Source organism: Bactrocera oleae, chromosome 3 (assembly GCF_042242935.1).
Source record: "Bactrocera oleae isolate idBacOlea1 chromosome 3, idBacOlea1, whole genome shotgun sequence".
Taxonomy (NCBI): domain Eukaryota; kingdom Metazoa; phylum Arthropoda; class Insecta; order Diptera; family Tephritidae; genus Bactrocera; species Bactrocera oleae.
The window spans coordinates 66,691,589-66,718,863 of record NC_091537.1 but is presented as its reverse complement, the minus strand read 5'-3'; the positions used below and the strand labels follow the sequence as shown (position 1 = coordinate 66,718,863).

The window sequence follows — 27,275 nt, the reverse complement described above, 5'->3', positions numbered from 1 at the left end:
AGAAATGTATAAATTTAATATAATTGTAGGCACAATTGATAGGTGACAAAATACAACCGCCCCCGCCACCGCCACCTGCATCAAACGATCTATCACTACCACCACTATCACCCAACGATTCCGGTAGTGCTGCGGCGGCGGCGCCTGCTACAGCTGTTGACGCAGCAGCAGCAGCGCCCACTCAAAATCAAGGCGGTAGCGTTGTGGCGGGGAATATTGGTGGTGTTGCTAACGTAGGCGAAGCCGCTGTATACACAAATAATTCTGTAAACGATGGCGAACCGGCTGTCGCTGAAGAAAAAGATCCAGAAATACGGCTAGAAACACTCTTAAATTGCTATAATCGCGACTTCAAGCCAGAGGTCTTGCAACGTGGCGATTTCTGGGTACTCAAGAATTACGTTCGCGCCGATCATGGTCCGCTCAAGTGCTCCGAATCGATCACTTATACAACGCATGCGGATTACACATTTTTAGATAATCTCATACCGCTACTGGAGCGGTGAGTACAACTTAAATGTGACTTGTATTGCAATCAATCATTATTTTCATTTTTTTTATGTAGTTGGAATGCTCCCGTTAGCATTGCGATGCACACACCGGGCACTGATTACCAACCGACCATTGACGCCATTAAGTACCTGCGTGAATGCCTACCGGAAAGTCCATTGGTGCGCACATTTACCACATTCCATCTTTACTTTAGCACGAAACACATACCTAAACAGGTGGCGAAGCAATCGGAAGTGCTGAAAACGCCCTACAATTGCACGCTGCCGCCACCCTATTTCAATGTCAGTTCCGGCCATTTATATAAGTCACAAAAAAAATTATTATATCCGGTGAATGTGGGTCGTAATATAGCGCGCGATGCTGCCTTAACACATTTCATATTAGCCTCAGATATTGAATTGTATCCAAATCCCGGGTTGGTAAGGAAATTCCTCGAGATGATTGCGCGCAACGACGCGTATCTGCAACGCAAAGCGCCGAGGTACAAGCAACTAAATATTTTACCATAGTACTTTATTTCTATAATTTGCATTGTTTTTAGGGTATTTCCGCTCTCCATCTTCGAAGTGGAAGCCAATGCAACTGTGCCACGCGACAAAACGGAGTTGCAAGAATATTTACGCACCGGCAAAGCGATACCCTTCCATAAGCGCGTGTGCGCCAGTTGTCACGGCGTGCCACAGTCTAAGGAGTGGATGGCCGCCAATGAAACCGATGAGCTGAGCGTTTTCCACATTGGCAAGCGTACGGGCTATTTCAGGCATTGGGAGCCTATCTATATTGGCACACATGCCGATCCGCACTATGACGAGCGATTGAGCTGGGAGGGCAAAAGTGATAAAATGACGCAGGTGAGTTTGAGTGTAGCAAATGTAGTCAATAAAAAAAATTTTAATTAGTTTTTTTTTAGTAATTTAAAAAAAATAAATTTAAGAAATTGAAAAATAATTCAAAAGTATTTAAAAAAAACTTGAAACAAACAAAATTTTAAATTATAAAAAATGGAAAAAAATATTAAAAAAAAATAAAATAAAACAAACATAAAAAAAAAATTTAAAAAATAAAACAAAAATTAAAAAAAATAGATAAACACATAATTAAAAAAAATTTAACTTAATTTAATTTTCTATTTTTTTACAGGGTTATGCGCTCTGCGTTTTAGACTACGAGTTCCACATACTCGACAATGCTTTCCTCGTGCACAAACCGGGCATTAAAGTGCTGCAAAAAGATAATCGTCGCGCTATGTTGGCGGGCAAGACGAATCAACTTATACGTAAAATCATCTATCCGGAATTGAAGATAATGTATGGTGTACGTCAAGGCTGCGTTGTATAGTAACTAATAAATTGGCAAAAAAGTTGAAAAACTTTTTTAAGCTATAATAAGCATGGAATTAAAAGACTACTACTACAATTCAAAATACTACTTTTTTAAGACGTAGCGCACAGCTACAGCGAAACATTAACGATATGCTGTTGAAAGAAGTATATATGTATGTAAAATATATATGTATATTGATATAATAAATTATTTGCCAGCAATGCATAGTTGCAATTATGTTTAGTAAATACTAACTAATATCGTCGATTTGAGCCAACACGCACTGTAAATGATTTTTTAGTAGTTTATTTTGATTTTAATTTCATTTTTATTTTTTTGTTTAAATATGCAAAGAATAATCTCAAAAATATTTTTGTAACGTAAATGTAGGTATTAATTAAAAATTGTCACAAAATTAAAAGTATACTATAAACGAATGATATTATTATAAAAAAAAAAAATATTGTAAAATGTGAAAGTTCGAAATTTGTTTTTTGTGAGTAAATTAAAATAAAATTGTGTATAATGGGAAAGTTCGAAATATATTTTTTTGTGAGTCAATTGAAAAAAAATTATAAAACATGAAAGTTCGAATTTTTTTTTTGTTTACAAATTGAACCAAATATTGTAAAATGTGAAAGGTAGAAAAATTGTTTTCTTTGAAAAAAAACGCCTTACATATATTCAAAATGTGTTTTGGAAATTTGTAATAAGTGATTTGAAGATAAAAAAAACAAAAATGCGTTAAAACAATAAGATTAGTGAAAAACTTAGATATTTTTGTATTGTTAATTAATTAGTAGTAAGTTTAACGAATATATACAGCAAAAAAAATACGCGTTGAAATTTGAAACGCGTAATAGTCACACACAAAATAATTTGAAGCATACTTTTAAGCGCCAAAAATGAAATTTGTTAAACACTTAAAGTGTATACAAAGTACCACACGCGTTTACATAACTTTTCGTATGTACATATATACTTTTGTATTTTCGCAAAAATTTCTCTACTTTGTTTTTGTGTTAAATAAAATAAGGTAAATAATTAAATAGTTGATTTAATAAATTTGCTTTTAGTCCATTTTAATTCCTTTACTAATACTTTTGTGTTTTAAATGGCTATTTCTTTGTAGTTCATCTAGCAATTATAAGCAAACTATTTTTAAAAATATTTCTAAAACTTTTTGTTTAAATTTTTTATTCAGCCACTTAAAGGGAAATTCTATACGCTTTTGTTCCAAACAGAAAATAAAAATAATTTGTATTAATTAAAACCACTTAAAAGTGCTAAAATGCTATATCATCCGTCTTCGTTTCGCAATTTTGTTTAATTCGTTTGATTTGAATTCATTTGTGAGCAAAAAAAAAAAAATGAATGCAAAAGAATTAAAAATTACACAGTTGAATTTAATACAAAGGGAGTTGTCGTAACCGCAAAGAAGCGTGGAATAACCTACAATTTTCTAGCCCTGTTTGCTTATGCCATTTACAATTTTTATACCAGTTTTTGTTCGTTTCACCATTTGAAATTTTTTTGGCAAAACGCAGTAAACTGATATCGCAGAATTAAGCCAGTTTTGTTTTCGATTCACTGCTCTCAAATTTTTTTGCCAAAACGTAGCGAACTCGTTCGTCCGTTTCGCCACTATCAAATTTGTTTGGCAAACGCAGCCTGCTGAATCCACATTAATATTACAGTTTGTTGTTGTTGTAGCGGCAGAAAACATTTCTAAGGTAATTTCGAGGAATGGCGCCGAATTGACAGTCCTTGGCCAGATAAAAATCCGGGCCCGGTCCGGTTACTTAGACTCGACTCGGTAGAACAGCTTGCTATAATATATTAGTTTCTGGGAAATTAAAGTCGGCAGTCATTAGAAAAAATACGTGGTAAATAACCTTAAGTTATTCTAACCCAACTTGCTTGTGCCTGCTTATGCTGTTTATAACATTTGCTTGTTCTATTCGCCACTCTCTGTTTTCTTTTGACGAAACGAAGCCAACTGCTATCATTTTAAAGTGGTATAACAACTTGCTAAATTATACCAATTTTTACACCGGTTTTTTGTTTGTTCCATCACACTAAAAACTTTTGTTTGTTTCCACCAAATAAAATTCAGCCACTTGAATCCAAATCAAAGATAACGGTATAATCGCTTGCTATAATATAGCAGTTTTAATACCAGTCATTAGAAAATGCACTAAGTAATTAATAAATTTCGGTAAAAGAATATTTGAATTTTTTAGAATTTTTCAAAAGTCAAAATTTAAAAAAACAAAATGCGTTAAACAGACTTCCACTTAATTTCCATCATAAACTCTTCACTAACTGCAACAAATGTCTGCCAATTAATATATAAATTCGTCATTTTGTAATTTTATTTTTCTCTACTGACACAAACATTGACACTACACCCAATTTTTATGCCACAGTTACATAATAATTTTATTCAAATGTAAATTTTAGTTTTCAACTTTTATTTCAAGCATTTTACTACGTGGGTAAATGTGAAAAATGTAATAAATTAGTATAATAGCCTTTTGTAAGCGTAAGAACCGTGATATTTGAACTTTAGTAATTAAAAAGTGCATAAAAACAATACAAAGTAAAGAAAATAATTACAAATACATTCAAACTTTTTTTGCAAACGCATAGTCACTAAGTTATATGAAGCAAAACTGCAATACTGATAAAAAAAATAAAAATAATAATAATATAAATTTGTAACACTTCAATACAAAGTGAGTAATTTAAGTATTTGTATAAGTAATGCACATAAAACTAGCTCGCAGACTAGTTAAGTAGGCATAGAAGACAAGTTGATTAAAAACACAACAATAGCAACAGTGAAATATATCATAATTTAAAACTAATACAAAAAAAAAAAATATTTAAAAAAATGCCAATTAAAAACTCCTTCAAAAAAATTAAATTTGCTGTAAAAACAAAAATAAAAAACTACTTATGTATGTATTATTAACGCACTAACAATACTACGGCATGTATATACTTAAGAGAAACCACTTTGAGTATTTAGTTTGCTATTGAAAAAAAATGCATTTTTATGATAAAAATTATTAAAAATAAAGTATTTAATATTTCAGTAGCGTAAAAGACTTCTTCAACTATAAACTACGCTACAACAAATAGGGAAAACTACAGATATTTGAGACCAGTGCACACTTAGTGTGTGTGTGTCGCCAGAAAGCCATGGTATTTTATAATATTTGCTGAATAAAAATTAATCGATATAATATATCCATTTTTTTAAAGAAAAAAGAATTTAGAAGCTATGCAATTGAAAGTATATTTAATATTAGTAATTATTAATTATGCATTAAAATTTGGATATTAAAAACAAAATTTAAAAATTAAAATTTTGCGATTTTACTATTTTTAAAAAATTAAACCTAGCCAAAAATTTTTGAAAAAAATCACAATTTTTTTACCAAATTTTGTTGACTTAAATTTATTAAGAAATTTTTGGGAAAAAATCAAAATTTTTTTAAGTTACAATTGTGGAAGTACATTTGAATAACATTTCCATTGCTTAAACAACATATCCTATATTTTCTTAACTATACCTATGTTTCATAAGTAAGTTTATAGTCTACTTTTTCCTATACAAAACTGAAGGTTTATAGTTTCTTATTTAAGTTCTCGCTTCCGTAACAAATCGCCAACTTCCTGCCATCAATAAGACATGAGTTTACTATTCTGTGAAATATATGTACATTATTACATACATATATTAAATTCATTAATAAATATTACTAAAAGTACTAAGTTTGACACTGAAAAAAAAAATCAATAAATTACTTATAATTAAAAATTCTGAAATATAAAAAACAAAAAAAAAAAAATAAATTAAGCTGAAATTAAAAATGTTGATACATGAAAAATAACTTAATCAATTAAATATAAAAAATATAACAAAATACTATAGTAAAAATATTAATAAAATAAATCTACATAAATACGAGGTATGTTCAAAGGAAAAGGTGAATTTAGATTTTTCGCGGGCTATGTACATTATATTATGGATAGTTTGTTTTTGTTATAATGGGACACATATGTTTATCATGTGCTTGCATTAGAAGCCTTTTTCGATTAGTAGTTTGTTTTTGACAACAGAAAAGGTTAGTCAGCTTTTGTGTTTTTTGATTTTTGAATTTTGAAAGAAATGGATAAAGAAATATGTATAAAATTTTGCAAAAAAATGGAGAAGATGTTGATGAAGTTTAGCATTCAGTTTTGGGCAAGAAACGTGTGGCAGCGAAGTTTGTTTCGAAATTGCTAAATTTTGAGCAAAAGCAATGTCGCATTAGTATCGCTCAGGAGTTGTTGAATGACGTCAACAAGGATCCGGGTTTTCGCAATCGGGTCATTACTCCTCCGTTCGACTTTTTCTTATTCCGAAAACTAAAGAAATCAATGAACGGAAATCGTTTTGCCACAATTGATGAGATCAAGTCAGAATCGAAGAAAAGAGCTGATGCCCATACCTAAAAGCGCATTTCAGAAGTGCGTCGAGGATTGGAAAAAACGTCGGCATGGGTGTATTATATCCGAGGGGATTACTTTGAAGGGGATAGATATTTATAAATAAATAAGTACTTTCAAAAAATTCACCTATTCCTTTGAACACACCTCGTATATAAACAAAAATAAATTAAATAAAAATAATAAAAAAATTTAAGTATAAACGATATAAAAATAAATAAAGATAATAATCTTAAAACAAAAACGAAAAAATATGATACCAAAAATATGTTGATATAAGGAATATGAAAAAAATTATAAAATAATATGATATAAAAATAATAAAGAAAACAAATTGTAAATGAAAAATATATGAAATAAGTACAGATAAAAAGTTAAAACAAAAAATGTATACATATAAAAAATTATGATAACAAAAATAAATAAATGGTAAAAAAGTATTGAAATGAAAAATATGAAAAAAGTAAAATATTTACTTTAGTAAAAAATGTATGAAGATAATAATAAATAGTTAAACAAAAAAAAAGAAGGAAAAAATATATAAAATAAATGAAGATAACACAACAAATATATAAATTGAAAAAACTATGATAACAAAAGCAATAATGTTGTAAAATAAAAAAGTATTGTATTATATAATATAAAAATTTATATATGTTAATTTATAAATAAATAAAATAATCAAATAAAGTAATAAAAGAAAAAATTAAGTGAAAAGAACATAAAATAAATAAAAATAAAATGTTAAGAAAAGTAAAATATAAGTTGGAAAAACATAATTACACAAACAAAAATTTTTGTTAAAATTGAAAAATATTATGAAGAACAAAACTGTAAAAATAAATAAATATGTTTAAATGTAAAAATCAAAATAAATAAAAAAAATACCATAAAATATATAAAAAATTAATACTAACAAAAAATGGATATAACGAAGACAGAATATAACAATATTATGTAATTAAAGAGATAAAAATTATTAAATATTTGTTTATGAACTAATATGAAACCAAATGTAGTAAACAAAATAAATAATTACAGACTAAATATGGAAATAAATAAATAAAAAATTGCAGAAAACTAAAAATAAAATATAATTAAATTTGAAAAATACATAAATTAATCAAATTAAAAGAATTTAATTAAATAAATTTAAAATATTTTTTAATTCAATTAAAAAAAATTAATATACTTAACAAGTAAGGAAAGTCTATGCTCGGATGCAACCGAACCATTTTCACTCTCGCAAAGTAAAGTGATACACGGGATTTTCGTATTTTAATTAAAAGCGGAAGTATTGCATTTATTATTTACATTCACAGACTCAAAGATACACTATATGAGAAAATCAGTAAGAATTTAAAATTTTTTTATATAGAAAGCAAGCGTGGTTGTCAACCGATTTCGCCCATTTCCATAGTGTACAATAGTATTAATTGGGTAACCTCACACACCACATTTGATTAAAAGTGGGCGGTGCCATGCTCGTTGTGCAATTTTTACACCAGCTACCATAAAATCTTTCTTTGTTGTGAAATGTAATGCTTCTGGCTCATTTAATTAGTAAGTTATCGCACTTTTAGTAAGTCTAGTTGGTCCTGGTTATCTGATTTTACTCATTTTCACAGTGTATGGAGAAATGCTAAAATTACTTCTTCTCAGACAGTTAACCAAACTTAGCTTCAGTAAATTAAAAGATTTGTACATTTGACTATTAAGAGGGCGAGGCCACGACCACTTAAAAAAATATTAAGCCCACATGTGCCTCTCAGTAATGTGATCCCCTGTATCAAATTATAGTTTTGTATCTTAATTTAGTGCTGAGTTATGACACTTCATAGGTTTTCGTTTAATGGCGTTTTATGGGCGTGGCAGTGGTCTGATTACTCTCATCTCCTTCTTGGGTGCCTAGAAATATATGTACCAAGTTTCATCAAGATATCTCAATATTTACTCAAGTAACAGCTTGCACAGACGGACGGACGGATGGACAGACAATCACCCGGATTTTAACTCGTCTCTTCATCCTGATCATTTATATACATATTCATAAGTCCATGTCTATCTTAATTTGTTTAAGGTGATACAAACAACCGTTGGGTGAACAAAACTATTATACTCTGTGCATCATGTTGCGAGAGTTTAAAAAAGTATAAGAAAAATTTAATGAAGCCAAAAAATTCTATAAATAGAAAACAAGTAACGCACAAGAATAAATTCAGTAAAAATTAAAGAAGTACCTATATATATATTTTTTTTTCAATAAACAAAATCCAATGACAATTTATTAAAATAATAAAAAAATATAAATAATTAAATAAGCTACGATCAGAAATTTTTTTTTTTTTAAAGTAATGAAAAAAATATTTTTTTAAATTTAAATAAATAAAATAACTAAAAGTTATAAATATTTGAAACAATATAATACAATACAAATTATAATAAAAAAGAAATAATAATAATGAAAATTTACGAATAATTAAAAAAGTGCTACTATGAAAAAAAGAAACAAAAAAATTCTATAAATAAAAATAAACAATTAAACATTATGAGTAAAATTTTGTTATTGATATCAGAGAAAATAATCCAAAAATTAATATATAAAAAGTTTTTAGTTTGAATGAAAGTATTTATATGATAACTAAATGAAAAATTAAATAAAACCAAAAAAGCTTCTCTATAATAAAAAAGAAAACATTAAAAAATTAAAAAAATATAAATATATTAAAACCATTAAATTATTTAATTTTAAATTAAATTAAAATTAATATAATACAACAAAATTAAATAAAATCTAAAAATAAAACGTAAATAGTTTGCGAAATAGAAGTAAATAAATTTATGCTTGAAAACAAAATTAAGAAATAAAAAAAATTATAAAAATTAAAATGCTAATAAATGGTCTCATAAAATGAATATACTCTTAAATGAAAATAAAAATTAACCGCAATAATGTTAAATAAAAAAAGTCTTAAAAAATTTAAAAAAGTAAAATTAAAAGTAAAAACAAGAAAAATTTAAAATAAAGTAATAAATAAAGAAACGGACTTCGAAGTAAATATTCTAAAATTGAAATATTCAAATAAAATATTTTGTGTATCGAAAAATTTAATATAAATAAAAATAATATATAAAAAAATAGAATGAATTAAATAATCTAAAAATATTTTTAAAAAATAGCAACATACAACCTAAGATATAATAAAATTAAAAAAGATAGAAATAAATAATAAATAAACATAATTCAATGAAAAAGACAAAAACCAAAAAAAATTTAAAAAACGAAAACCTCTAAATTATAATTAATGAGTCAAAAACCAAAATATTTTGCATCAAAAACTGTATACAGAAACAGCAGGAATTCCTAAAAAAGGAAAACTATTTAATGTTCACATCTGAAAAAAATAAACAAAATAAATAGTGCAAAACGTAATACATATTGGAAAAATAATGCGTAGACCCAAAAAAGTCCCTGTTTTTAAAGATAAAACATTTTGTTTCAATTAAAATGCTGTCGATTGTTATAAGAAAAAGTTTGATAGTTATTTGCTAGTGAAAACAAATTTTATAATAGAAAATAGAAAAAAATAAAAATTAATAATATTAATAATAAATACAAATAGACTTTAGAAAAGGCAGTTGAGCTGCTTCCATAGCTAAAAATTAAAAAATTACATAAAATTTGAACAAAAGTTGTACACCTCAGGAGTGTATTACAACCAATAGGCGAACAATACATAATCAACATAATATAAATACAAATTTGTATGCATGTAAAAGTACTAAAAGAAAACTAAAAATAATTTAATTGCAAAAAAGTGGCTGGTGCCAAGCGTAAATGGGTGGAAAATTTATAAAATAGTGCATATTGAAATGACTATTTTAAATTAAAAAATTTAAATATTTTATTTAAGTAAAGTAAAACAAATTTAAAAATAAGACGAAATGCATAAAAAAAGCACCTTTTAAATGCTGGCATAGAAATTTTAAAAATTCAATGCCTGAATTGCGACATATAAAACACATTTTAAATGCAGTCAAATCGAAGCAAAAATTGTAATTGATTAAAGTGCCTTAGAGGAATGGAAATTTCAAATTATTCGAGGAATTATATAATAGCATTCAAATTGAATATACACAAATGTATAAACTGAACAAAAATAAATTAAAATGAAAACATATAATGTGGAATTGAAGTGACGGGTAGATGTTCAGACGGCCTCATTTATAGACTAGATGCGTGCAGAATAAAATTATATTGAAAAATATGAATTTTTTAAAGAAATTACCAGCTGATTTTGAGGAATTCATATTGCGGAAAATGTATTAAGCTGTTTTTAAAAAAAATACTCAAATATACGAAAAAAAATAATTCTTTAACCTGCTGCTCAATAATTTTTCTATGCCAATTAGTTTTGTTTTTGGCCATTTTTAATTTTTTGGTGTTTTTTTAAATTTTTTTCTTTTTTTATTTCAATAGTTATTTAATTTAAATAAAATGCCTAACATTGTAAAACTAACTAACTAACTTCATTTGAGAGATAAATATAAATAAATTTATGTTAGAAAAAAAAATAAATAAATAATAAGTATAAGTTATAAATAAATTATAAAATAAATTAATAATGATAATAAATAAAATAAATAAATAAATAAATCAAAAAGTGAATACACATAAAAAAATAAATGAATAAAAATGATAAAAAATATTTTCCAAAAAAATTAACAAATAACATTTAACAAAAAAAAAAAAGTTTTTAATTGCTGCTAATTTGAATATACAGTTCGTTATAAAATTTTCTTCAACTCCGAAACTTATACATAACAATGGAAACAAAGCTTATGAAATTCTAATATTTTAAATTAACTATAATTTATAAAACTATGCTATTTTTATGCTTAATTTTTTTTAATTTCAACATAATTTTTTAATTTCAATATTTTCTTCTATTTTTGATTATATTTTTTCGTATTTTCTTTTTATTTTATATACGAGTTCAAATTAACTTTAACTTAAAAAAATAGTCTTTCTTTTATTGTAAGTTTTTTTTTAACATTTTTAAATTTCTTGATAATTTTTTCTGCATTTCTTTTTCAAACCTGTTATGCGTTATGATGATAGGGTGATGTCTGGTGGGGTTTCCTCGCATTCCGGTTTTCCAAACGTGGTAGCGCTTCCTGTATTGAGCACTATTAGATCAAGCCGCGCAGCGTGTTTGATATACCTCACTCTATGATCCATAGACCTAGCTATATTTTCAATGTTGTTGAGCTTTTCTTGGAATTCATTTCTCCTATCTCTTGGCGTCAAGTAGCACCTAATTATTGTGAAAAGGTCACATTTGCCCTAGACGAAACCGTTGCTGTCCCCTTTACGTATAACGTCGACTTTGCTTCCTGGGGGTAGCCATATAGCGGCGGATGAGCTGCTATCTCCTCTTACCTCTTTTTTTTTTGTATTGTTTGCTTATGATGATTAAATCGTAGCCGTTCTCTATCACTATCTGATAGTGCGTCATCAGCCTTGCATTTACCATATGCATATTGGCCTGTATGTATAAATAAATATTATTCGGGTAATTTCTATAAATTTCACATTTTGCAGAGCCCGAGAGTTAAAAAAAATTGGAAAACTTTTCATTGCCTGAGATTTAGAAAATAATAAAAAATTCTAAAATATTTAAATAATTTACTATTTATGAAGAATATTGCATTTTTAATAATTTGAGCGAAAAATGTAAAATAAACAAATTATAGTTTAAAAAACTAAAAAAACACGCTTTAAAGGAATTTTTAAACTTCTTCCTACAAAGCTCTTCCCTACCATCTTGTTTGCTTATGGCGCATTTATTTCGTCAGTTGTCGCACTTTTTGTGTATTTTAACATAACATTTTCACAGCGTATGAAAAAGGGCTAAACGGACTTCTTCTCATCAAATTTGGTTGAGTAAGTTTTAGCGGTTTGGAACCATTAAACCATTTAGGTGCGAGGTTACGCCCACCTTTAAAGTAATGGGAATCACATGCATTGTCATCGGTCCTTGACAGTCTGCAAAGTTTCAACTTGATCAGACTTCTGGAAACCGGTCAAAATTGAGCTCTAAGATTTCATTACATACATACAACCCAAGCTAATAAAAGCGTGTTAAAAATTAAAAAGGTTCGAGCTTTTCGAAGAATATACATTTTTTAAATCATAAAATAATACAAAAATAAACATGAAAAAATGAAATAATATTAAAATAAATAAAGTTAAAAAAAAACAACTAAATGAAAGAAAATATAATAAATACATATTAATTATTATTTTAGTGCATAATTACATAATACCATATTTTTTTAACCTATAATTTTTTCTAAAAACTTTTTTGTTTTATAAACAATTTTTTTTGATTTTTAATCTTAAAATTTGTATTATTATGTGTAAAAGCTATTAATTTCACTATTCACCTTACATTTTCAAATGCGTTGTGTACTTGTAAAGGAAACAAAATTATATTGTTACGCTTAAAACTAGAATGGCAAGTTGTATAAGAGTTTTTTAGTGCTGAAAAACTAAAAGAAGCTGCATTCAAAGTATTCGCGCTAAAACTATTTCAAAAAAACAATAACAACAACAATATATGTGAACATGTATGTATGTATGTATATATAATTTTCAGCAATTTAAATTAGTAACTTCACATACACCAAGTTATAGCGTTGTTATAACAACTATTTATATATGTACGACATTTAGTTAGCATTAATACATAACAACAACAACTATTTACCTAACTACTTCCATACGTAAACATAAGTATATAGTACATATATACATAGTTTCTTTTTAAATGCCAATTATAATATAAAATATTTCTTCTTAGTTTATTTTAACTGTAAAAAGTAATGTATTTCTGCCAATTTATTATTTAAGTTTAGTGACTTTTAAATGATAATTGCAATTGTATGCTGTATGAATTGAATAAACAAATAATTTAATTACCGTATGTGAGCGATATACTTACAACAAACATACACACAATTTAGAAATCAAGTAAACTATAAAATCTAACAATTTAGCGAACCGTATGCAATTGACTTAAAGCGAAAAAATATTAATAATTAATATTAAATAAATAAATGATACAAAAATGAAGGAAAACAAAATAAAAAAAAGTATGAAAATTGATTTTATTTCATGGTATCTATGCCACACAATATGCACCGCAGCAGTGCATTCTTAATTAAATATTGCATTTCTATATAACTACTTTTAGGCGGCACCGCTTCCACTACGCAGCTACCCGCCAATCTCACTTGCATTCCGTTGCATACTTTTAGGCGTCATTATTTCTTACTTACGCTCTGAGCTGGGCGCCCACCCAGAGAACGTAAGTGAACTTCTACCTTCTTTGGTGCGATAACCCTCAAAAACGTTTGAAGCCACAAAACAATAAATAAATGTCGATAAATATTTACGTGTTTATTTACAATATTTAATTATTTAATTTATCATTTGTTAGATATAAAATACATGTTGTAAGTAACCTTTAAAGCTATTTCAAGTTGAAATAAAAAAAAGGGCAAAACTTGGCTTTTTATACAACCACAAAGCATATAGTTGCCACACTTTAAAACTGCTTGGCGGCAGCTGCCAATTTCTTCTCCTTCAAAAGCGCATAGCACTCCGGCACATGGGTGTAGAAGTCGCACAATTTCGTTTCCACATTGAAAGCCAAATATTTACCACAATTGTATAGACGTGGATGACCATTGACACAAACGAAATATTTCTTGCATGTCTTGGGATGACGGAAATAGCGTAGCTCACCCTCGGGACTGGTGTCGACTTCCTTCTCTACACCATCGACTGTCTCTGGTGGTGGGCATGTGAAGTCGAGGAAAGCTTCAGCATTACATTCGGCAACTAGATCGGGCCAGTCACACTGATACGACTCCACATTAAATGCCAAACCTTCGGGGCATTTTGTCAGTGTTGCCTCGCCATGCGCACAATTCTTGTAGACACCGCAATTCTTTGGATCACCGGATGAATAGAAGCCGAATTGGCGTTCACATTCAGCGGTACCGTTAGCTGGCTGCAGGCGTAAACGATCTTTACACGTTGTGAATGGTAAGTAGGTGCAGTCGCCAGTTGTTTTGCCGCGTTGATTGAAGAGCAGACCATCAGGACAGAGTTTCTCCTCACCAACGCCGTCTTTGCATTCCAGATAGGCGTCACATTGTGTATCATCGGCGAAGCGACCGTTCGGTTCGGGGCATGAGCGGGCGGCAGAGTGAGCTATATTTTAAAGGAAAAGAAGTGCGGTTAGGTAAATTGGGTTCGTTACATGAATGGATTTTTTATACAAAGGTATTTTGAATAACTTAAAAAAAAAAAATATATATATATTAACATATTTTCAGAAGTACCGTCTAAAAATGACTTATGAGCTTAAGCTTCAGCGCTTTTTCTTTTTTGGTTTCAACCGACTCAGGGTACATAGGATCGGAATTAGTTGTAAGCAGAGATAACGTTTGAGATTGGTGGAAATCCTAACCTAATTTAGGGTTTTGAAACACTTTTGAGATATCTAAAAAGGTCTCACTCTGATAGCAGGGCGGCGATCTCACCGTGCGTTCAAGGCTAAGGAATGCCCAACCTCGTTATTAATGGCATTGAGTTACCTTGTGATTAGACTAATATGGCCAGGCCACAGCAGTTACTGCAAAGCTGATGAGCTGGAAAGAAAAGGCACCCTAGCGCCGCTATCAGTAGAATGGGAACAGATCAGTGCACTACTCTTCTCGTGTGTTCCACTACTAGATAGCTGGGCTTTGCCGGAGCTTAGTCAGCATTGGCCAAAAATCGATTAGAAGAGATCCAGTGAGCTCTTTTCCTCTCCCTAGTTGTGGGGGTCCTAACAGGCCATTGCCCTATCCTCGTCCACGCTGTAATGTTGAGAATCCTACCGAATGCCAGCTGAAGAAGCTGTATGGAAGAAGATGAGATGAAATCATCTCAACACTTCCTTCTTGATTGTCCCGCGTTTTCCGGATCAAGGCTTAAACACTTGGGTGCTCAGATATCCTACAGGCTTATAAGATCGAATGCAGAATTTCTCTATAAATCGTAAAGCTTCTTACTTATACTAGAAGGTTAGGTTTAAATATAGATACTTTAGAGAGAACTTATTTCTGTAGAACGATCTTATCTTCATGCACTCGTACTCCATGTAAACTCATGAAAATTAAATACTTAATTTTTTTTCCGATTCGATTTTATTCAAAAAATATACACACAAATATAGCCAAACTGATTCAACGCATTTTTCACTAGGGACTAGAGTATTACAAATAATGAGAAAAAAATAGTAATAAAATAAGAATTTTCTCAGTATTTCTCTTTAGATTCGTCTCTTTGCTGATGCCGCCGACTGAGCTGAAAGACGCGCATTCTTAATCTCCTGACCGCGCTGTTTAATATCTGGGCTGCAAGAAGGCACATTGTCGATGTCATCACAAGTTTGTGTTTCCGGATTGAAAGCGCTTGCTTCGTCACAAGCAATGCGACGGGGACGACCCTCGATACAAATGAAATATACTTGGCAGTTCTCGCTCGATGGATAGAATTCATATTCTTGTTCGGGTTCGCCAATGAATTGACCTCTGGGCGATGGGTTTGGTGGTGGACACTTGAAGCCCAAGAAAGCTTCGGCATCACAGTCGGGCACTTGATCGGGCCAATCACATTTATAGGTTTCCTTGTTCCAAGCCAAACCGTCGGGACAGTCGAAAACGAAACCACGACCGGAAGCGCAGTTCTTGAATTTACCACAATTTCGTGCATCACCCATGCTATAGTACCCAAATTGATGTGGACAGTCGTCGGTTGGTTGAGCAGGCTGTATACGAGCTTGGCCTTGTGAGCATTCTACATCGATGGGATAGCCACAGGGGTAACCGGAAGATTTTTCATTGTACAGCAGACCGTCGGGACAGAGTTTCTCCTCAGCGATACCATTCTTGCATTCGATATAAGCGTCACAAGAGCCTGAGACGACTTGTGTGCCGTTCGGTTGTTGACATTGAGCGTAAGCTGCAAAGTGAGAGAGAGAGAAGAGCATAAAAAGGTCGATATTAATACAAAATTTTTATTGAATTTGCTTACCTAGACAGGGTGGAGAATGAAGGGAAGTAGAATGATGAAGACTTAACATTTTTTAAATATTTTTTTCGCACACCAAAACTTTTAAAATGAATGATGAACTAAAAATAAAGTTTTCGCATAAAATCCTGAATATTTATAAATAAAAACGTAATATACTTGTATACATATGAGTTAAATTCATAATATTTCAGGTTTATAAATACAATAGCTTCAACCTTCATAAATAAAAAGTTTCCACATAAGACTTGATTTTGATAGGTCAGCAGTATTACAACTATATGCTATATCGGTCGGATCTTCAGAGATCATACCGATGCTTTGGACAATAAATAATTCATGCTAAATTTTATGAAGACATCTCGTCAATTAAAAAAGTTTTCCATACAAGAACTTGATTATGAAGGTTCAGTTTGTTTGGCAGCTATATGCTATAGAGCTCCGAAATTGATGCTTCCGACATATGAGCAGCTTCTTGAGGAGATCGATATCTCAAAATCTGAGAGATAAATAGAAAATAAGACTCTCACTTTATAGTCTAACAGTCTGAAATATTTTTCCAAATTTCGGCAAAGTCCTTGAAGTACTATATACAAATTAAAATTACTTCTAATTGTATAATGATAAAGAAAATACTATACAGGGAGCCTATATACAAGGTACTTTTCAAAAGTTCCAGGACTTTTTAAACAACGCGGCTTCTAGTGGCGCCTGTCTGAAATTGTTATCCCTCAATTGTGTATTCTTAAGTGTTGTCGTATAAAATTTATATAACAGCTGACTTGTATAACAGCTGAGATATCGCGCTACATATGACATTACATTTGTAGTGTCGGTCGGAAAATGAGCATCGAACAAGGAGCCAACATTAAGTTTGGTTTTCAACTTGGTAAAACTTTTACCAAAACTCATCAAATGATGAAACAAGTTTATGGTGATGATTGTCTATCCCGTAGCCGTATTCACGAGTGGTTTAAACGTTTTCAAAGTGGTCGTGAGGACATAAATGAGAAATGAGTCGAAACCCAAAAAATCGCGCCTGGAGAAGTCAAAAGTGAAGACAATGCTGATTTGTTTTTATGATTCCAAGGGTATTGTCCACAAAGATTTTGTTCTACCCGGTCAAAACGTTAATGCGGTATTCCACCTTGGAGTTTTGAAGCGTTTGGTGCGCCGTATTCGACGTGTTCGGCCCGAATATCGCGAAGATGGAAGTTGGCGTTAGTTGCACGATAATGTGCCGTCTCATCGATCGACGCTTGTGGCCGATTATTTGACCAAAAATCACATTTTAACAATCAACCACTTCCCGTATTCACCTGATATGGCACCGTGCGACTTCTACTTTTTCGGAAAAATGCATTTGCCGATGAAAGGAAACCGCTATGCTGACTTTGATGCCATCCAAAAGGCGACGATCGCCATCCTCAACGCTATACCGACAAATGACCTAAAAAAGTCATTCGATAACCTTCTTGAACGTGCAAAACGTTGTATTCAGGCGGAAGGAGATTATTTTGAAGGCGACCAATAGATTTTTCAAAAAAAAAAAAAATAATAATATTCGTTTTTAATAAAAGTCCTGAAACTTTTGAATTGCACCTTGTATTTAAAAATTTATTGAAAATTTATATTTTTAAAAATATATTCGAAGTTCAGTAGTTAGAAGTGAGCACCACGAAATAAGTCAAGAAGTTCAGCAAATAATTTAGCATTTGGATTCGAAACTTGAAATATATATAATAACTATTGTTATCTATAAGATACTATGGGATTAAAACCGGTTTCTAGCCAGGGATTTTTAAGGGGAAGTTTATTTTTCAATGATAAGAAAAATTTCTTCGTCAGTTTTTGAGATATCCGAATGAGTTTTAATACATAGGTGCATTTTTATATTCTATTTATCGTTTGTCGGAATTGGCCAACTATATCACATATCTCCTATGCAACCGATTTTTCAGATTATTATTTTCTGTCATTCTGCCTTTAATTAAAAAGCTAAAAGCACGTAATTATGCAGAACTGACCTCTAATACAATACATACACAGTGACAAGGAAAATAAAGAAAATCAGACAGCTATAATATATATATAATATCGATCGAATTAACCCCAGAACGGTAACGAAAATCGTCTAGAAGGGGTCGTCAAGAATAGGGACTATCTTGATTCGCACAAACCGACTCCAGGTAATGTTTTTTTTTTACTGCTGTTTAAAATAACTTTAATTAAGATTGAAGTGATTATGATATCGGCTGAAAGTAAAATGGTACGAAATGGCAATATTTCCTAACTACTGGAAGGCATTGTTATTGTTTTCACTGAAACATCTTTTTTTATGCTGAGAGCACAGTAAGGAAGCTCGATTAACATTTGTTTGGCATATAAATGATTTTGACACCTTCTGATATAAGGTATTCATATTATTAGGTAAGAAATGAGGGATTTTCAGGAAAACATACGAAAGAGAGATTATTTTGTTATGCTCTAATCAAGGTATATAAAATGTCTCACGAAGTTTACAAAACCCTGAAAGAAACGTTGAAGACCCTAAAGGACATATATGTATATATATGGTAAATGACCATCGTAACGAGCTGAGTGGATTTACTCATGTTCGTCTGTTTGTTTATACGCGAACTACTCTTTCAAGAATCTGCTCGATATCGGACCACTATAGCATAAAGCTGTCATACAAACTGGCCGATAAAAATCAAGATATATATATTTTTAGTATGATAACTTCAGTGCAGCTGAAGTTAATAATCTTGTTTTTTATTTTTGCAGTTTATTACGATTCGGTTGATAATATCAAAGCGCTTTTCTTAAATCATATTATATATTATTTTGACTACAAAGTGCTCAACAAAGTACCGGTAATATTTTGACCTAATTGCCCGCACTTTGTTTAGTCAAAATAACGTTTTGAAGTTTGCATTCATAAATGTGAATACTATTATGCACGCAGATAGATAACAGAATAAATATGTGGGCAAACAAGTGTATGCGCATACACACCCTCAGAAAATTGACAGTGTTAGTTGTTTTTGTGTAATTTATTTTTGATGCTTTGCTATGAGTGAACACAGTGCGCTCAATAAAATTTTGAACTTTTAATAAATAAATTGAGAAAGACAAGTAAGGTAAGTAAAGAAGATTTATTGCAAAAAAATGGTGTTTAATTATGAAAATTTTTTTGATTAAAATATTTTTGGTGCTAGTTTTTTTAAAAATTCTGTTAAAATGATTTTACAATTTTTGTGTTTGATTTTTTTAAATAAAAAAAAACACAAAAATTTTAAAATCTGTCATCAGTTCTTAAATATTTTCATTACTTGGACGGCCGGGGTTTGTTTTATTATATTACGTAAGTGTTGATTTTTGTTTGCAAGCAAGTGCTAAAAGAATGCTCAGCTATTTGGTGAAAAAACGTTCTCTATATATCACATTTAAATACCAGCTGACTTCGTTTCTCGTTTCATAAAGCATTAGATAGTCAGGATTCAAACTTGCGTTGCAACCTGGCGCTACAATGTTCATTGACGCATGCGTAATTGTGTTGTGGTTCTTTCCTTGATGTAAACATTCTTCTTCAATTTAATCATAAATTATCTTAAGCCTTAAGTTTTTCAATTTAATATTTGTTTCTTGAGAGTAATTTGTCATATAAGCTTTTAATAATTAGTAAAACAAAACTTGTTTGTATTACACAAAGATAGCAGTTATATAATTTTAACTAGGTATTAACAGGTCTTATACAAACTACTTGTTGATCGTTAACAAAACGTATGACTAATAGACCACTCATTATAATGTATAATCGCAGAACCAGTACTCCTCGAAATAGCGGTAAAATCAATACATGTTTTCAAAAGAACAAAAAGTCAAAAAAATAAATCCAAATAATAAACAACAACAAAAATCAAAAAGTTCAGCAGCATTCTTCGCTGCGTTGAAAGTAAAAGTGTTTAAGACCAAACGAGTTTCAACAGCAGACATCTAGACAGAGTGATAACTATTCGCAAGCAAGCATGTTAATAAATATATAAATAGGTATATGCATACGTAACATACATTCACGCATACATATAAACCCACTTTTGTACATATTTGCGCATATAAGCAAGCGAAGTCATTAAAAGCTGAAGCCAAGCAATAAAATTGATATTCAAAATAAATAAATAAACTGCAGATGAGCAACAATCGAAGGTAAAGAGGGCGGAGCAGCGATGATGCTGTCAACTGTGGAATGCTTAAGCGTGGCTGAATTATGTAACTGCTATTAGCATAAATGTGTACATACCATACACCATACCATACATATGGGGTTCAAAAACTTTAAGGTAGCACACAGTGATGTGGACATATGAATTTCATAAAATATAGAATGTAGATTTGATAACGAATTTCGTAATATAATATATTAAGCTTATGTAGTGCAAAATAATGGAGTTTAGAAAGTTAAAAATTGAAGATAGGCTTAGAACAATTTTGAAATATTGTGTTACAGTAGAAATAATATATCTAAGTAGACTGCTAAGATAAAATTATTCAGCCTAAAATAATATTAGTATTAATAATGTTTTTTAAAATCCTTAATATATAATATATATAATTAGGCTCAACGGATGCAAGCGGGTTCTTCAGTCGCACGCGGTCAACGGCCATGAAAGTATCCTTTTTACAAATGAAAAAATGTTTACTGTTGAAGAAGATTTCAATAAAAAAAACGACAAACCCTACGCAAAAAATTTCAAAGACACCAAAAATATTATTCTGAGTGTTCAACGTGGTCACCATACAGCTGCTGTAATGGTTTGGTGGTAAGGTTCTTGTAAAGGCGTAACACCTCTTCACTGATGTGAAAAAGGGATTAAAACTGGGGAAAAGTGTACCAGCAGCTTCTTTTAAAATGCGTGGTAAGGCAGTTAACCAATACTCTTTTCGATGGAGAGCATTGGATCTTGCATTCCAGATTTTACTCCAGCACACAAGGTAAAAACCACGTAGTAGGGACTTAAATGGTGTATTCCTGGTTTCATAGCAGCAGATGTCGTCAATACCAATAGAAACCGTGCGTGCTGCTGTTGATCAATGGCCAAATCGTTTGAGGGCTTATGCGAAAGCAAAAAGCGACAATGTTGGATACAATTTTGTATATCGCTCATTTACTATATGTCTTACTTATTAAAATAAATTTTGTTAAAAAATGTGTTATGGTTTAATTTTTATAACGTTCTGAACTTGTAAGAGAACTTATGGCAGGACTAATATTAAATTTGGTGAGTGTTTCCAATTATTGGAGGGGTGATGTATTTGATAAATTTCAGCAAAAATAAATTTAGTTTTTAATACAATTATATGTAATTTTATAACTGATTTTTATGAATTGATTCCAAAAATTATGTTTCTTATGATTTGGATTACATATTCCTTCTAGACAAATTGTTCAAGATTTTTTTCCAAGTATATTTATTTTATCAGAAAAAAAGGAAGAACATACAATTTATAATAATGAAATTTTTCTCCTACGCTTTTTAACCACTCTTGTACCACTGTACGTCATCACAGCGTCACTTACTAAGCTACTACAACAGCGACCTTGTGAAACAACGAAAGATAACCACAAAAATGTAGATGCGGCAAACAAGTAAACAAACACACCTATAAAACAAATACATTAAGCATTAACTTAAGCCACCAGCAGCCTCTAGCGACTGGCTGCATTGTTATATATTTATTAATAAAACTATTTTTATTTATATAAAATCCATCACCTTCAAATATATACAGACAACAAATCTTGTTGAAGACAAATGCAAAGAATTAAGCAACGAACTTGTTTGCAAAAAACCAACAACAACAATTTTTTGCATTGCAATAACAGTTAGCGCTTTTTACTTTTTTCCTGTTTCTAACGCATCTGATAGCTCGGAAATTCGCAATTTAGCAAATTAGAAGCGAGATGAGTTGGTGATAAATGTGTGAATGCCAGAAGATAACCTATAGATAATTAGTTATTTATGGCAAATCAATATTGTCGGTTGAGATGCCACATATTTCAATTAGGTAGCCGGTTCGGCACGCCTAACTGCTGATTGCTGGTAGATGACAATGTGAGGTCTAATGTTTGTTAAAGTAATTATACGAGAATATTTATTCTCGAATCGAATTTGTGTAGTATTTGTATAACAAGTTAACCTTATAAATGGCATAACTGGGAAGTGATAATATTCATTTGTGCAAACAAAAGATGTTTAGATATTAATTATTCTCAAGAGCAGTACGATACTAATAATGGAGACTGAAATGTTGATAAAAGTTTAGTCTTCTAGTAATCAATTGGGGGACCATCGTTATGTTTGTGCTTTTATGAAGTAAGTATTCGTGTACTAATTTGAAGATATTTTGATTTGCTTGACAGAAAGGAAAAGCCGGAAGGAATTGTTTCTCTAAAAGGTGTACTTATGCGTTAATCTTTTTCACTGGAAGTAAGTCTAGGAAACAAAATATACTGTCTGTGAACATTTAACTGAGTAAAAATATCAAATCATGCATTTATATTTCAAAATGCATTTTATATTTCACAAAACTTATTCGAGTGATACATGCTCCAAAAATAGTAGAAATCGCGTAACAATTTTCATCGAATATTTGGTATGGTAAAAAATATTTTTTGAACAAATTTTTAACGCACTTTGGAAATATTCACCATTCACAATAGATGCATTACATAAATTCTCATCACAGTGCACCCAACAAAGTCTCAGTTGGTTTGTTGGGTTTCGAAGTGGGTGATATAATATATAGCCTCTGGTTGACTATTATTTACAGTACATCTTTTACATTACATTCATTGTATTTAGGTCTATCAAACATTTGATATTGTAAAGTACATATTTGGGCTTAAAAAGATTATTCGAATGACGCAGGTCTTACTACAGCAGGAAAAAATTGTGCAAAAATTTAGCATTATTAAAAAATATTCAATGGAAAATTTTTAACGGCCTGTATAAATTAAACCATCAGCATTTTTGAAAGAGGCGAGGCGACCACAGATGAAAATTTATTATTAGTTCATGAGTTTCAACATAGATTTATCGCAAAAAGTAAAAATAACGTCAATATTTGAGCCCTAAAAATATTTCTAGCATTCAAGACTGGATAATATAGAGTTATGAGTTATATGGAGAGAGCCCGGAAAACCTACATTTTTCAAGAAAAAAATGAGAAATAAGTTGAACTATATGTATAATTCAGCTAAAATAAGGCTATTTTAAATACAAAAAAGTTAAAATATCTCAATAAAAACCCTAAGGCTTTAATTTGCTCTGGTAAACTTGAATCCTAGCTAAGGAGTGGAGAAAATAATGTTTTTTAATTAAAAGCTTGTTTTCATTATTTTTTGAAAAATTTCTATATGCCATAAATAAATCGTTTCGTTGTAAAAATTTACCGACTTTAGTCTTACGAGTATAAGTAATAGTAGTTCTAGGTTTCAAGATTATATCCACATGTAAATTTCAAAAAAATCGAATTTGCATATTTCGATTGTAAATATATTTGAGATTCTTCTCTAAAAATGCGAAGTTGTACTGTCAAATAGTTTCGGATATATGAGCGTATTTGAAAAATTTAAATTTATTTTTTCGAAACCCTTTTTTGGCCACTATGAAGTAGAAATATTATATTTCACAAAATTCGCCTTTTTTGTCAAAAACCAAAATTTCGATTATTAATTGAATACATCTATAGTATTAATATTTTTTTTCGGTTTTCGATCTAAGATAACTTTAAGCAGAAAAATATTCCTTATCGCCAAACACATTTTTCTGAGGTCATCCTCGAAAGCGAATCCAAACATTTTCAAAATGCGTTATTAATTTTTAGGATACATTAAATTCTGTGAATGGTTATTATTTTTATTTATTTATTAAATTAATTGCCTCTTAAAAATTTAACAAAAAAATTTTTTTTGCTGCAAGTGGAAATAATTATTTATATCAAAAATTTGTTTGAAATATTATTATAAAAACTTTAAGATATACATGTTTAAGCATCCACCAAAATCTTTTTAAGTCTGAGAATCTCAAAAATTGCTAACAAAAATTTTAATTTTATGATCTAAATATCGTAAATGTTATGAGCAAGCAGTTACTCAAATTAAATGTAAACTAAATAATAGAAGATACAATTTTTAAATTCAGTTATGCCATTTTTTAAGTTAATGGAAGCTTCATATAAACAACTGTACATATATTCACTCCCTACATATGTGTACATATACTTTCTTACATACATACATAAGTACATATTGAATTTCAAATGCCGCTCAATCACCTCAATCAATGTTAGCCAACGCCTTGTATTTGTTTGTGTGCAACGTGATTGAAAATTGTAATAAATTACAGCCAAAAAAAATGATCAGCACTATAAGTTAAGTATATATTGTACATACTTATGTATATATAGGTGTACTTGAAATGCCTACCAAACAATGAGCATAAATAAACAAACATCCAAGAAAATATTGCCACAACTCTTACACAAATTCAAATGCAAAATTCTTTTAAAAAAAAGTTATTCCCTACAATTGAATATAAAATTGGGCTGATTATAAGCGATATCTCTATCTGTACTGCTTAGGGTTTGCATTAATTACACATATTCCGCGAACATAATACACCTGCTTATAGATATAGTATCACTTTTACCTGTTATTCCAGCTGCTTCAATTATTTGCAATTAATATGCCAATCAGGCGATGTGAAATATTTCTGGGTGTTTTCAAATGGCGAAATTCCGGTATTTGTTCTATTTTGAAGTAATTTGGCAATTAATGTGAAGAAATGAATTTATAAAAAAATTGTGTAGCTTGCGTGCATGTGGATTCTATAATTAGAAAAGTTACGTTCAAGATATTACGGTGGTTTCTGACATAGCAACAGATAAACTGAGAAAATAAGGAAATTATCCAGCAAGCTTACAATTTAGGCATATTTTAAAAAAGAATATCTGATCCGATATAATGATCTTAAGTTTTTTTAGCTTATTTTCGTTTTTATACCCTGAACAGGGTATATAAAGGCTGCCACGAAGTTTTTAATACCAAAAAAGGAAACGTCGGAAACCCTATAGAATATATACATAAATGATGTATGAATTAGCCATTTAGCTGCTTATTTGTCGGAACGGGCGATATCGGACCACTATAGCATAAAGCTGCCATACCAACTGAACAATCGGAATCAAGTGCTTGCATGGAAAACTTTTTTATTTGACGAGGTATCTTAAAGAAATTAGATCGAAATCAAGTTCTTGTAGAGACCTTTGTATTTGTGAAAGGTATTATAGCTTCGGTGCAACCGAAGTTAACGGTTTTTCTTATTTTTTAATCTTTATCAATAAGATAATGTAAGGGTTACATGGGTTACACGGCATCAAAAATTTTTTTTTATTATCTTATTGAATTCTATATTATCTCTAGAATATCGTCCTAAATGATTAAGTTGATCCGAGTAATGGTTTAGGAGTTAAAGCCTTGAAAAGTTGCACACATGAGGGCAGCTATATGTATAGTCACTTAAAACTTTAAGCCCGTTTTTCTCGTAACTGAGTTTTCAAAGTCGGTTGTCAATTTCCTGCGAACTACTCCACCGATGTAATGTAATTTTACACAGCTCTTCGAGTTATAATTTACAAGGTCTTGTAGCAATGATTTTTTTATTCAATTACAACTATTTAAAAAAAAAGAAATGTCGCGATATTTACCCCAAAATTTGTATTTTTTTGTAAACACGGCTGTCAGAAATACAATTTTCCTTTTCGTCCAATACGAAGTTTATATTCTTTATTAAGAAGTTTTGCTGCACCTCCTTTTTCCGTACTGACGGAAATGATGTCGTAATGGCCGAGTTTTGAATATTTGCTCTTTAAAATTTCATAAAATCTGAGTAAAATATGTATCCTTGGAATAATAAAAAGTTTGACTAAAATTTTTATTTTTTATATGAAACAAAATTATTGAAAATATGCCGTTTTTTGCTCGAGGAACTCCATCTAACCCTTTAAGGCATAACAATAGTACCTGGATCTTTCAGAGTAATATATTTAGACGTGGCACTGAAAAATTTAGCATCAGTTGAGCTTTAAGTAATTTCTTCACAATTATTTGATAATTTCAATTATATTTACTAAAATATTCATAGAATTTTTTCAAATAACAAAAAAACTTTGATAAGAAAATATTTATCTATCTATATTATAGTCTTTATTTTTGTAAATTTCTCCTAAAATTTTTTTCTACCATATTTAAATATTTTTATGTATTTATTTCTTAAAATATGTCTTGATTTCATTGTTTAAATATCTGTTAATTTTTTAATTTATCTCAAAAATACACGCGAGGAAGTTTGTGTCTTAAGTCTTTTGAACACTTGTTATTAGAAACTGAAACCAAATATATTATTAATTTACAACTAAAAACTAAGATCTTTTTTTATTAAATTATGATTGACTATGATTATATACTAACCCAATGAGCCAAACATGGTCACACACAATGTTGCACTCAATAAAATCTTAATCATTTTCACTAATTTTTTATTTATTATAGTTTATAAGGAGTATCCTTTGAGAAAAGTCCTTTAAAATTTTTTAATAAGTTTTATTTTTCACCAAAGCGTGCTTTGCAAAAAAACGCACTACAACGTGTAAGCTTTCGTTTAAGACTGAATGTTGAGGTGACGAGCTGCGACGGATAGAAGCTCCGCCTAAAAGGTATGTAGTA

The 27,275-nt window shown here is 30.0% G+C and overlaps 2 protein-coding genes across 9 annotated transcripts in view; one reads left to right on the top strand and one right to left on the bottom strand.

Annotated features, from left to right (window-relative positions):
* Nucleotides 1-6,550, top strand: part of LOC106614858 (beta-1,4-glucuronyltransferase 1) — a 270,214-nt gene extending 263,664 nt beyond the window's left edge. For all 7 annotated transcript variants that reach the window (XM_036371026.2, XM_036371023.2, XM_036371024.2 and 4 more), the window contains 4 exons: nt 30-502; nt 566-994; nt 1,055-1,364; nt 1,654-6,550. In XM_036371026.2, coding sequence (XP_036226919.2) covers nt 30-502; nt 566-994; nt 1,055-1,364; nt 1,654-1,851 — 1,410 coding nt within the window. In that variant the 3' untranslated portion in view covers nt 1,852-6,550. The remainder of the gene's footprint in view (nt 1-29; nt 503-565; nt 995-1,054; nt 1,365-1,653) is intronic.
* A 7,242-nt stretch (nt 6,551-13,792) lies between these two features.
* obst-E (obstructor-E) lies at nt 13,793-27,275 on the bottom strand. Of its 2 annotated transcripts, none has more exons than XM_014230797.3 (2): nt 27,021-27,275; nt 13,793-14,620 (listed from the first exon to the last, which is right to left on the bottom strand). In XM_014230797.3, exons 1-2 carry the CDS (start codon nt 27,073-27,075, stop codon nt 13,950-13,952), a joined length of 726 nt encoding a protein of 241 aa, XP_014086272.1. In that variant the 5' UTR covers nt 27,076-27,275; the 3' UTR covers nt 13,793-13,949. The 2 variants fall into 2 exon arrangements, with proteins under 2 accessions (XP_014086272.1, XP_014086271.1); XM_014230796.3 differs by lacking the exon at nt 13,793-14,620 and adding an exon at nt 15,578-16,417 and having other exon boundaries at nt 27,021-27,272.

Excerpts from the sequence above, each read along its gene's own strand:
- obst-E (XM_014230796.3), bottom strand. The coding sequence starts at position 27,075 with ATGATTAAGATTTTATTGAGTGCAACATTGTGTGTGACCATGTTTGGC. Across the intron at positions 16,418-27,020 it reads GACCATGTTTGGCTCATTGG|CTTACGCTCAATGTCAACAA; the intron begins GTTAGTATATAA and ends CTCACTTTGCAG.